At 42.6% G+C, this 13,465-nt stretch overlaps 1 protein-coding gene across 3 annotated transcripts in view; it reads left to right on the top strand.

The window, feature by feature from the left end:
* Positions 1–2,734: 2,734 nt before the first annotated feature.
* CDADC1 (cytidine and dCMP deaminase domain containing 1) overlaps positions 2,735–13,465 on the top strand; it is a 73,503-nt gene continuing 62,772 nt past the window's right edge. For 2 of the 3 annotated variants that reach the window (XR_012780093.1, XM_075532925.1), the window contains exons 1-2: positions 2,735–2,968; positions 3,549–3,646. Coding sequence is in view for 2 of the 3 variants with exons in the window: in XM_075532925.1 (XP_075389040.1) it covers positions 2,887–2,968; positions 3,549–3,646 (180 nt within the window). In the remaining variant the exon portion in view is untranslated. The remainder of the gene's footprint in view (positions 2,969–3,548; positions 3,647–13,465) is intronic. The other variant, XM_075532924.1, reaches the window with a different exon arrangement.

The following is a 13,465-nucleotide window of genomic DNA, read 5'->3' as shown; positions in this document are numbered from 1 at the left end:
GGACGGACAACAGAAAAGGGGGTGAAGGCAGACATTGGACAGGGCAAGATATGACAAAATAATAATTTATAAATTATCAAGGGCTCATGAGGGATGGGGGAGCGGAGAGGGAGGGGGAAAAAAAGGGGACCTGATGCAAAGGGCTTAAGTGGAGAGCAAATGCTTTGAAAATGATTAGGGCAAAGACTGTACAGATGTGCTTTATACAATTGATGTATGTTTATGTATGGATGGTGATAAGAGTTGTATGAGTCCCTAATAAAATGTAAAAAAAAGAAAAGAGGAGAAAAAAATGATTAGGGCAAAGACTGTACAGATGTGCTTTATACAATTGATGTATGTATATGTATGAACTGTGATAAGAATTGTATGAGCCCCAATAAATTGTTAAAAAAACACAAAAAAAACCCAAAAATCATTCCTCTGCATTGCAGAAGGGAAGATAACGGCCCACTGATAAGACCCGGTAGATAACATTCGTCAAACTTGGCTTCTTTTCTCCTGCTTCATCAGAGTCTAGACTCTCTTCTTTTTTCATTTCTCCATTTTCAGCAGGTAAATCTTTAGTTTCTTGGTTAGCTGCTTCAGCCTGTTTCCCCTTTGCTCTCCTTTTCCCTTTTGCTCACACGTTTTTGTCTGAAGATTTGCCCTTTCCTGCTGCCTTTTTTTTTTTTGGGGGGGGGGGGCTTGTTCTCCACTTTCGTAGGCACAGGTTTCACTGGCAACCTCACCAATCTCATCTTGGGCTCCTCTTTCACTGCCCTTCCATTTGGGCATCTTGGCTGTGAGTAGGGTGCATACAGCTTTCTGGAAGCTGGTTGCCTGGCTGATGCTGCTCTGTCCACTGCCTGAGCTGCTAATTACCCGCAGCGGGAACGGTGGGAGAACCCAACAAAAGTAAACTTAATAACAACCCAAAAATTCCATTCCTAGGTAGATATTTTCCTAAGGAAAGCCTTAAATATGAACACGAGGAAGCACATAGGAAAATGCTTGTAGTCGCGGGGCTTGCAATTGCCCAAAGCTCAAAATGATTCAAGTGTCTTTTGACTCACATCAATAGATTGTGTATATATCTACAAAGACATACATACACATTATAGTGAAAGAAATACACTTCCACGAGGTATTAGAGCTATGTTGAATCACCTTTATGGTCATGTAGTTTTTGTTTTGTTTGCACACCTCATGGATGATAATACAGACTACACACAATGTGGCATCTCATAAAAATGCCACAGACAACTCTCGTTACTTTTCTGACTAGAAATGCCATCTCATTCCCAGGGATGACCCAAATAACCCAGCACCTCCCACATGTGACCACATGCCAGCGTTGTCTATCGTAAAGGAATACGCATTGTGTATGTGCGTATTAAAATATATATCTAAGTTTGTTTCCAACCCGATTACAAAGATAAGACTTATAAAGAGATGAAAACTAAAATGTAATGAGATATTCAACTTACAATGGATTTACAATGGATAGAAAGCCCATTTTAAGTGGGGAACTCCCTGCATAGGAGTGAAAATCAATGAACCATAGCCATGCCCCTCAGCACTGAAGATTCTCCGAGTCCTTAATGCGGCCCTGGACTTTCATAATGCTTGCCATTCCTTTACGTCGGGAGCTGCTCTACTTTGGTTTTCTGTTAGTGAAAGGTGCCCTTGTAGCTTAGTGCATTACATGGTGGCCAACAGTTCAAAACCCCCAGTCATTCAGAAGGAAAAAGGTTGACAGCCTAAGAAACCACAAAGGGGGCTGTTGTAGCCTATTGTTAGCCTCACCATGAATTGGAATTCACTCGATGGCAGTGATCTAAAATTATGGTGTTTTTTTTTTTAAGTTTGGTTTACTAGTTGGTGAGTAGGGAGAGGTTTTATTTCTAAACTATTAAATAAAAAATCCGTATCCAGTTGGGGAGTGAGGGGGAAAATGAGCAGCAGATATTAAGGGCTCAAGTAGAAGGCAAATGTTTTGAGAATGATGATGGCAACGAATGTACATATGTTTTTGACACAATGGATGGATGTATGGATTGTGATAAGAATTGTACGAGCCCTCAATAAAATGATTTTTAAAAATAAAGAAAAAAAGAGAAAAAATCCGTATCCAGGAGCCACTTGCTATTTTCCTTGCACCACTACCTTTCTTACAACCCAGAAACAGAATGTCCCTAGGTTGGTTTCTACCACTAATACTCCTAATCTGGCCAATCTCTGAGAGGAACCATCACCTGGACCGCCCTGCTCACTTTCCTTCCCCCGGTTATCTCAGACCTTGCCCTGGAGCCAATGGGGCAAGTAGTCATCTCAATGCCTCTCAACTGCGCACTGCTCATCGCCCCCCTCAGTCTGCACAACTAAATGCACACGTCAGCTGGCAAAATCAACAGCAAGGAACAAGGCTCAGGTGGTTTATGGTTCAGTACTTCACACCCAGGAAGCTCTGGGTTGCTCACGACCACGTCGGCGGTTCAAACGCACCAGGCGCTCAGCAGGAGAAAGTGGATATAGCTTCATCTCCCACGAAGATGCACCGCTTCGGAAACCTGGAGGGACAGTTACGCTCGGTCCTTCAGGGTCACGAAGAGTTGGAAACGACTCGACGGTGGAGTTGGTGCGTGTGCGTGTGCACGCGCACGTGCGCCTGCGCGTCGCGGCGGGGCGACCTCACACCCACGCCGCCGCCGCGTCACTAGCTCCGCGCCCCGCACTGACGTCACGCAGGCGCCCGGAAGTGGCTGTTGCTCCGGGCTGGCAGCGGGCGGCGCCCGCGGGCCGTTGCGTTCCGGTTGCCGGGCGGAGACGGGCGGGCGCGCCGCCGGGCGAGGTCATGCCGGGGTGTGAGAGGCTTCCCGGGCCGCGGAAGCCCTTAGGGCTGAGATGAAAGGCGCGGGGCCGATGCAAGATCTGGAGACCGAGAGGGCCGGGCGGTCAGTCAGCACCCAGACTGGCAGCATGACCGGTGAGTGCCCGGAGCCTGCGCCCGCCACCCAGCTCCCGGCTGGTCCGGCCTCCTCTCGCCGCCCTCAAGTTCGCCCAAGGGTGGGCCCTGCGCGGGGTGCGGCGCTCTCTCAGGTCGCTCTGACGCGTCGCCCGCTGGGCAATTGTGTCGGGGAATTGGCGAGCCTGGGAGAAGGTAATTCCCCCACGGGCCGTTGTATACATTTCCATATGAAACGTACGCGGCGCTTTCCCTCGACTTTCTAGTGCAGTTTCCCAATCGCTGTTCTTGGACCCACCCGCCTCTCCTAACTGCCCCGCGGAAGCGTTGTTCACGGCTGTGCCAGATGAAGGACTCTCCGTGGCTCCTTTAGACGGGTCCTGTCGCTGCCTCTACCAGGGAAACCTCCCCGCCCCTTGCTGAATGTGCTCTAGAGAAAGAGGGCCTCACGTCTCACGGGGTCTCCCGCCCTCCGGTCATTTTTCTGTCTCCCGCTGGAGCGAAGCTGAGCAAAGGCAACCGCGCCCTCAGGGCCTTGAGCCCAGACGTGCCTATTTTCATCAACAGTAAACATGTCAAATGTTTCCCTTCTCTCTTGTAGGTCAAATCCCAAGGCTTTCTAAAGTCAACCTTTTCACTTTGCTCAGTCTCTGGATGGAGCTCTTCCCTGCCCGAGAAACCCAAAGTCAGAAATCTCAGGTATCGTCCGTTTCCTTAGGCCTAAGATTTTATTGTTCCAGTTTCTGTTTGTTATGGAATAACAAACAAAAAATCCTAAGATTTGCAAATGACCTGTAAGATTTAGAGTGAAGTTTGCAACTCATAGCTATAGTTGCTTATTTTCCTGTCGTACAGATTCGTTACTCTTAAACTGCTGTGTTCCTCAGGTGTTAATTGTATTTCTATATTGGTTTGGCCAATCAGAGTACTATCTCTTATCACATACTGTATCACTCAGTTGCATGTTGTTGACCTTTCATCTCACGTTCTCCCTTCAAATTTTAAATTGCTTATAGAGGCATGTCATAAGTAGCTTGATATTTCCCTTAGCATTAATTATAACAGGTCATCTCTGAGGGTTTATTAGTATAAGTAGTCTCTGATCATCTAGAAAGATAATCAATACAACTTTCTGACATAAGGTTTCCGAGTCTATAAATCTTGATGGGAGCAGACATTACCTCATCTTTCCCCCTTGAAACAACGGGTGGGTTGGGACTGCTGACACTGTGGATAGCAGGCCAATGTCTAATCTTTAAAAGCCAATATATTAGAAGTGTACATACATCCTACATCTTTTTTCCCCTCCCACCGTAAGAGTGACAAGGTGCTATGCTCATTTTCCTCTCTTCTTGGGGTGGCATAGTGCTTGGTACTCACTGTTTTGACTCGGCCGATTTGGAAGTTCAGAGTGTTGTTGATGAATTATAAATAGAAACTCACTGCCATCGAGTGGATGCCAACATATATCCACCCCATAGGACAGAGTAGAACTGCCCGAGTGAATTTCCAAGATTGTAACTGTCTGTGGGAGTAGAAAGCCCTGTCTTTCTCCTGAGGAGCGGCTGGTTTATAAAACCATTAATATTAAAATATCAGAAAGAGAGAAGACATGAGATACACATCTCACATTATATATATATACACACACACATTTAAAGAGTACAACTTGTGTTCTTTTTAGACAGGCACAATATGATATTTAAGTTCTACTAGCAATGAACTCTGTGACCATTAATTTTTGAAATTTGTTTGCAAAGAATACATACCTTACTGTTTCATGCAAACGATGTAGCCGAGGAAATAAATATGATAAGGTTTTCAGGTTGTATTTTGATAGCAATTGCACTGAGCTCTCAGCGTCCTAAACTAGTAACCATGGCTTTCTGACAAAGTTAGCAGTCAGGCTGATGACTCCTATTTCCCCAAGTGACTCACAGATTTCCTGCCATCATAGCCCTGCATCTGGTAGGCACCGAGGACATTTTGAAAGTGACTCCATTTTATTTAGTGTAAATAATTTATACTCACCACTGTTCCTGAAGGGATCATCTTTCCTGGATCCCCTGTGTTTCCAATTCCTATCTGTACCAGTGTACATCCTCTGGCCTAGCCGGATTTGTAAGGTAGAATTGGGATCATGATCGTGGAGGGGGGTGGGGAGGTGGAGGAAGCATTAAAGAACTAGAGGAAAGTTGTATGTTCTACACTGCACACTGACTGGCTCGTCTCTTCCCTGTGGCCCTACTGAAAGGGGATGTCCAGTAGCCTACAGATGGGTCTCTACTCCTCATTCCTCCTCATTCGCAATGATGTGATTTTTTTGTTCTTTGATGCTTGATACCTGATCCCATTGACACCTCGTGATTACCACATGGAAGAAGCTGGTGTGCTTTAAAACCCCAGATGCTATATCTTTTGATAGGTGGGCACCATCATCTTTCCTCACATTTGCCTGTGCACTCCCTTTGTCTTCAGTGATCATGTCAGGAAGGTGAGCATCATGGGATTCCAGTTTAATAGAACAAAGTGTTCTTGCATTGAGGGAGTACTTGAGTGGAGGCCCAATGTCCATCTCTTACCTTAATACTAAACCTATAAATATATGCACACAGATCCATCTCCCCATCATCATATATAAATATATTTACATATGTACATGCCTCTAAATATCCTTTGCCTCCTAGTTCTTTCCTCTATTTCCTTTTACTTTCCTCTTGTCCCATTATTATGCCAGCCTTCATTTGGATTTCAATAATTCTTCTCAGTTACATTGCCCTTGATCAAGCCCTACCAGGCTTCCTACACCCTCCTCACCACTGATTTTGGATCACTTCTTGTTCCCTTGTCCCTGGGTTTGTTAACATCCACATTCTTTCCCCTGCCTCCCCCTCTCCCATGCCCCCCCTGGAACCCTGTTGTTTTCTCCTCCAGACTGTTTATCCAGCCTATCTTATCTAGATAGACCTGCAGAGATAATCAAATGCACAAAAACAAGACAGAGCAAAACAAAGCATCAAAATAAAACAAAAAACAATGACAAAAAAAGAGAAAAGCCTGTAAATAGTTCAAGGTCTGTTTATTGACCTTTAGGAGTGCTTTCTGGTCGAGTCTGATGGGGTGCCACACACTGGCTGCAAAGTCTTTTTGGCATTCCCTTGGGACTTTGTTGCTCCGTTCCCCTTGCTGTTCTGTTGCACACCCTTAGTGTTTCAGCTCATGTGGGGTCAGATCTGGTGCAATTCCCACACTGTCTCTAGTGTTGTGCCCCGTAGGGCTGTGGGTTAGTGAAGGATGTCGTGTCTGGTGGTGGGGCTGGCCATGTGGTTCTCTCTGTGCATTGGCTGCTCTGAGCAGGGATATCGTCCTCAAGGCTGGTATCGATTGTTATAAGAGCTGTAAGAGCCCCCAATAAAATGATTTATTTATAATTTAAAAAGCTAAAAAAAAGTTCACTACTACAAATGGTTATTTTGAATAAAATTTGTTCTACATGTTATTTTTTAAAAACAAGAATTAAGTTGAAAGCTAGATAAAGGAGTGGAAAATAAATTGTGAGCAGAGTACTTATAAAACTTCTGAGGGGTAGGATAAGGGAGATAAAAATTTGGTATGAAAATCAAACTGCGAAAATAGCCATTAAAATATTTATGTCTCCTACTGGTTCATAGTTTCTTTGTAGCTTAAGTTAGACTTATCTAAATATTGAAGTAGGTCTCAGAATTAATATAATTTCATTATTTTCTCACTTTTCTATTTCTCTTTCCAAACTCTTCCAAGTATGTACTCTGCTACCTTATTTTCATGCTTAAGAACCTTACTCTGCTTTTCCAGAACATAAATAATGTGGTATAATAGTAAAGACAATAGATGTGGGGGCTTAAATTTTGTCTTATCAATTTTTCAGGTGGGTGACCATGGTCAAGCTATATACTCTCTCAGCCATATTTTCTCATTTTTGAAATGGGAATAATAATAGCTAGCATATAAATGTGTAAGAATTATATCAACTGGGCAAATTGCCTGATTATTATTAGGTTTTGAAGGATCTTTTTTGTGGTTTGTTTAATGTACAGTATAGGGCGTCTGTAAAAGTGTTAACTGTTGGGGGGTTTTGTCTAGCAAGCCTGCAATTTATACTTTGAAGTAAACTACTGAGGGTTTTAAAAAAAATAATTTAATGAGATAACGTAGGGCCTGATACATGATGAAAAAACAACAAAAACTCGCTGCCATCAGGTTATTTCCAACTCATAGTGATAAACATTAAACAAATGTTAGTTACTGTTATCATTATAACTCTTTCAATTGGCACTACCACCATAATGCCACCATTACATTAATAACAGCATCTCTCCCTTGATTTTTCATTCTTCCTAACAAAAAAAACTCAATCCCAGGACTTACCTTCTCATGTAATCGCTCTTTGGAAGTTTCTCCCTAACACTTATAACAGTAAGAGATCAACATTCACTAAATTTCCCATTGCCACTTTTGAAATCTGACCAATTAATAAATATTCCATTTACTCTGCAGCTCACAAAATTCGGTTCTATCCCTCTGAACCCTTCACTTAACTTCTGAGCCACTGTTCTCTCTTCATAAACCATACATTCTGAAAACTCTATAAAGGGCTGCCTCTTCCTTATGGTGGTCACAGAGCAAAAGCTCAATGCTTAACTATTGCTTTTATAAAGGAAGGGCCTTTCGCACCTGGCTTGAGGTTTCTTTCTATTTCTGGTTTCATATTTAGGGTGGACTTAGGGACATTCCTGTGCTAATTTCCTGTTGCTGCAACAAATTATAATTGGATCTTTATTACTTATGGATGCCAGATTATTCCATAATCTGTCTATTGGATAAAAAACACTTCAGGAGCATTTGCACAGTCATTTGTGCACATGTTCTTGCTGAAGTGCAAAACTTCCCAGCTGAGATTAAGGAAGAAACTTGAGTTTTTTTTTTCTTCAATTCTTCTAGTTTGAGAAATGCCAAGTGTATGAGTATTCTTGCTTTCAGCTCTTAAATTTCAGGTTTTTGTACATTTCACTTTAGTGCTTTATTTTCTCCCAACCCCCTCACCCCCAGAAATTGCTCTATTTTCTTAAGCTACCCTTTAAAAGCTTCTGTTCAGCTCCTTCCCTTCATAATTTCTCCTATTCTATCAGTATATTGATTTTATAATCCAAGAGCCTGGACTATATTAAGAAGAATACAACATCAAGATTGTAGGAAGATTCACTAAAAAGCTGCAATACATAGATGACATAATTATGCTTGCTGAAAGTGAAGAAGATTTGAAGCACTTGGTGATGAATAGCAAAAATAATAGTTTTCAATATTCAGTATAACTCAACATAAAGTAAAAATTCTCACAACTGGTCCAATAAGCAACATCACAATAAACAAAGAAAACATTGTCAAGAATTTCATTTTACTTGGATCCATAATCAATTTCCAAGGAAGCAGCAGTCAAGAAATCAAATGACATCACAGACCTCCTTAAAGTATTAAAAAGCAAAGATAATAACATTGAGTACTAAGGTTACCTGACCCAAGCTATGTAATTTCATTTACCTCCTATGCATGGGAGAGCTAGACAATGAATAAAGAAGTTCAGAGAAAAATTGATATTTTTGAATTGGTATTGTTGAACATTGAATAAACCACGGACTGCTAAGAGAATAAACAAATCGATCTTGGAAGAAGTATGACTAGAGTACTCCTTACATGGGTGGCTAGTGAAACCACATCTCACACACTTGGACATGTTATCAGGAGGCTCAACCAAGAGAGTCAGATTCGCAGTGCGGTATGATTGACACCGTAGGTACAAGGTAGTCTCAAACATAGCAGTGATGATGAGGTTGGGTCAGGACCAGGCAATTTTTGGTTCTTTTGTATATTGTGTTATTAGGGTCAGAATCGGCTCATAGACACTTAGCAGCAGCTGGATAACCAAGACTAATGACTTTATTTTTAGGGACAGCAGATTAGCAACCTTAATTCCTTCAAATTAGAACCTTAATTTCTCCTCACCATTTAATATACGAGAGGGTACCCCCCCAAAAAAAACCACAATTTTTTTTAAAGTACTTAAATTTTTTACAAAACAACCTTTTCCTCAAAGTGCTCTCCATCATACTTAATAATACATTTGTCAAATCTGTGATTCTATTCTTGGAAACATTTTTCAAACTCATCTGTTTGGATGACAGCACCTCCTCCCTCTTTTTTTAATTTGTTCACCTCTTCTACATTATCAAATCTCTGTCTTTTCATGCCCCTCTTCATTTGTGGAAACAATAAGAAGTTACAGGGAGTGAGGGCAGGTGAGTCAGGTGCATGGGCTAAGAGAAGCATGCTGGTTTTTTTTTTTTTGCCAAAAACTGGCGCACTGACATGGCTGTGTGAGCAGGAGCATTGTGGTGGTGACAAACACAGTCCCCTGTCTGCCACAAATCAGGCCTTTCTTGTTGCACACTGTTTTTCTATCTTCAGAACCTCTAAATAGAAAGCTGGATTAATAATAGTCTGATCTGGTGGAACAAACTGCAGATGCACTACAAGTTGACATTTTTGTCTGTTTGGGAAGTTGATGAATGTCCAGAATGAGGTTTGTCATCAATTGACATTTCACCTTTTTTGAAATGAGAAAACTGCGTGTGCACTTGAGTTTTTCCCTTAGCACTGTCCTTGTAAGCTGTGTTCCACATCACAACAATTTCTGTAGCATTGTTTTCCTGAGCAGGAAACAAAATTTCATAGTTGCACACTGTTCTCGTTAATTGGCCATTACAAAAATCAAGGTTCCAGCGAAATTGATTTTGCAAAAAACTTCCCTGTGACCAGAGAGAACCTTTCCAGGCAATGCCACTGGGTGCAGAGTTGCTTGATGCTTGCCTGACGGGTGTGTGTATGTGGGGGAACTATGAAAGCTCTGCCCAGTGGAGTGTTTTTCCCTTTTTTTTGGAGTGGGGTACCCCCTAATAGTTCACAAGTTTCAAGTATTGTGATGTGCCTGGCAGCAAACCAAGAAGGAAAAAGAAAGGGATGGTCTAGACCCCATACGGGCACACCAAACCCAAAGGACAATGTCCCTGCCCAGAGCTGCTAAGGCACAGAGAGGACTGTAGGGCCAACAACAGCTCAAGACATGTTGTCCCCTCACTGGAGCACACCATGATAGGGGACACTACTGGGGACACACGGTGGGGAGTTAGTCTGGTCTGAACACCCACAGCGAGGCGAACCAAGAAGGGAACGTAACAGATCAGCAGTGGGAGCACCCCCCCCAACTAGACTTCCAGGTAGGAGGGGCAGCTCCCAGAATTCCCCCAGGACCAGTGGGGAGATAATCATAAAGGTCAGTTTTCCTCTCTCTCTGTCTTTTTTTTTTCCCCTCCTAATCTCTTGTTTTCTTTTTGTTTGGTCTCTGTTACTGTCACCCGGCACAATTGCTAAAGACAAAATGGATGCATAAGAAAATGTGAAGAAAGCTGATGGTGCCTCGCTATCAAAAAATATAGCATCTGGGGTCTTAATGGCTTGAAGTTAAATCTAGCAGGAAGATCTAGCAGGGAGACAACAAATCCACATGGAAAAAGCACAACATCTTCTGTGAGCATGTATTCTTGTCAGGACGGGTAACGGGCATCAGAAGACCCAAAACAAACAAACAAAAACCCCATGTTGTTGAGAGCGAGGGGGATCAGAGCAGAGAACCAAAGCCCATCTAGACAATGGGACATCCCCTCACAGAGGGGTCACAAGGAAGGGATGAGTCAACCAGGGTGCAGTAAAGCACCAATGAAATGCACAATATTCCTCTATTTCCTTGAGACTTCCTCACCTCCACTATCATGACTCCAGTGCTGCCTTTCACTGCAGGCTAAACTGGAGCATGTGCACGGGTACAGATAAGAGAGAAGCGCTCCCGACATACAGAATCCAGGAACACGAATGGGAGTAGCGATACCAGAAGTGTATGGGGAAGGTGGGGAAAAAGGGGGAGAAAGTAGGAACTGGTAGCTATGATCAAAAACATAAACACACACACACACCCTCCAGGGGGACGGACAACAAAAACCAGGAGTCAGTATAAGATATGAAAATAATTTATAATTTATCAAGGGGTCACAAGGTTGAGGGAGGCAAAAAGGAGCTGATACCAAGGGCTCACTAGAAAGTGTCTAGAAAATGGTGGCAACATATGTACAAATCTGCTTCATAAAATTGATGTATGGATTGTTAGAAGAGCTGTAAGAGCCCCCAATAAAACAATCTTTTAATAAAAAGAAAAGAAAGAATTGTGGGGTTATTTGGGGTAGGCATTTTTCTTCCTAGGATCCCTGGTTCAGCCCTGGACTGCTAACTCGTAAGGTCCAAACCTCCTGGCCACTTCCTGGAAGAAAGATGAAGATCTCTGTTCCTGTAAAGAGTTACAGTTTCAGAAACCCTACACAGAGGCCCTGTGAGTCAGAATTGAGTCTATGGTAGTGGGCTTTTGGTAATCCGCCTACCACATCCATATCTAATACCTCTTCTGCAATGCGTCTTTGATCTCAATTCCAGGTAATTTATCGCAGTTCCTCTTAAGTTACTCATAGCCACAAGTCTCAACTTCTTCATTGTTCAAAACTGCTCCATCTAAAAAACTTAAACTAAAGAATTTTATTTTCTGACTTTGATTTCAATTTTGCTATTTCTTGGACAGGTTTGCAGAGGCCCGATGATAAAGGCTCTCTGGTGGCACTGTGGATTAGGCATTGCGCTGTGGTTAGCAAGACAGTGATTCAAACCTACCTGCCACTCTGAGGGACAAAGATGAGGCTGTCAGCTCCCATAAGATTACAATATTAGGAAAACTTTGGAACAGTTTACTCCGTTTGTATGCTCTGTCCCTATTAGCGATAACTCTATGGGATTGGTTTTGATTTAGGTTTTATTTACTATTTGATCCTGAATAAGTGCAAAACCAATGTAGGATTTCATTGGGGGGTTAGCGGGGGGGATACGTTCAAAGTCAAGGAAACTAGCCTTTAAGATGGAAAAAATTTCAATAATCCAATTGATCTCATACAAATCACCCTATTCTTTTTTGTTTGTTTTAAACATTTTATTAGGGGCTCATACAACTCTTATCACAGTCCATACATATACATACATCAATTGTGTAAAGCACATCTGTACATTCCTTGCCCCAATCATTTTCTTTTCTTTCTTTTTTTTTTCCTTTTTTTGCATTTTATTAGGGACTCATACAACTCTTATCACAATCCATACATATACATACATCAATTGTATAAAGCACATCCATACATTCCCCGCCCCAATCATTCTCAAAGCATTTGCTCTCCACTTAAGCCCTTTGCATCGGGTCCTCTTTTTTTTTGCCCTCCCTCCCCGCTCCCCCCTCCCTCATGTGCCCTTTGTAATTTATACATCGTTATTTTGTCATATCTTGCTCTATCCGGAGTCTCCCTTCCCCCCCTTCTCTGCCGTCCCTCTCCCAGGGGGGAGGTCACATGTGGATCCCTGTAATCAGTTTCCCCTTTCCAACCCACTCACCCTACACTCTCCCAGCATCGCCCCTCATACCCTTGGTCCTGAAAATCACCCTATTCTTAATCAGAAAAAGGAAAAGGGAATAAATGAAGGCTGAGCATGATAGTGGGACAAGAGGAAAGTTAAAGGAAATAGAGGAAAGAGCTAGGAGGCAAAGGATATTTATAGAGATCTAAATACAGGCATGTACATATATAAGTATATCTATTTATATTTATATATTTATAGATTTAGTATTAAGGAAGCAGATGGACATTGGGCACTCAAGTACTCCCTCAATGCAAGAACACTTTGTTCTAATAATCTGTCACTCTGAGATGCTCACCTTCCCAAAACTATCGCTGAAGGCAAAGTGGGTACATAAGCAAATGTGAAGAAAGCTGATGGTGCCTGGCTATCAAAAGAGAGCATCTGGGGTCTTAAAGGTTTGAAGATAAACAAGCAGCCATCTAGCGGAGGAGCAACAAAGCCCACATGGAAGAAGCACACCAGCCTATGTGATCATGAGGTGTTGACAGGATCAGATATCAGGCATCAAAAACCCAGAACAAAAATCTTATCAATGTGAATGAGGGGGGGTGCCATGTGGAGGCCCAAAGCCAATCTTATAGGTAATTGGACATCCCCTTACAGAAGGGTCGTGGGGAGTAGATGGGCCAGTCAGAGTGCAGTGTAGCACTGATCAAACATATACCTTTCCTCTGGTTCTTTAATGCTTCCTCACCCCCATTATAATGACCCTAATTCTACCTTACAAATCTGGTTAGACCAGAACATGTACATAGGTACAGCTAAGCTGGAAACACAGGGAATCCAGGACGGATAAACTCCTCGGGACCAATATTGAGAGTAGCCATACCAGGAGGTTAAGGAGAAGGTTGGGGGAGAAAGGGAAAAGCCATCATAATGACCTACTACAACCCCCTCCCAGGGGAATGGACAACAGATAAG

Source organism: Tenrec ecaudatus, chromosome 15, assembly GCF_050624435.1.
Source record: "Tenrec ecaudatus isolate mTenEca1 chromosome 15, mTenEca1.hap1, whole genome shotgun sequence".
Lineage (NCBI taxonomy): Eukaryota > Metazoa > Chordata > Mammalia > Afrosoricida > Tenrecidae > Tenrec > Tenrec ecaudatus.
This window is presented reverse-complemented; position numbering and strand designations above follow the sequence as displayed.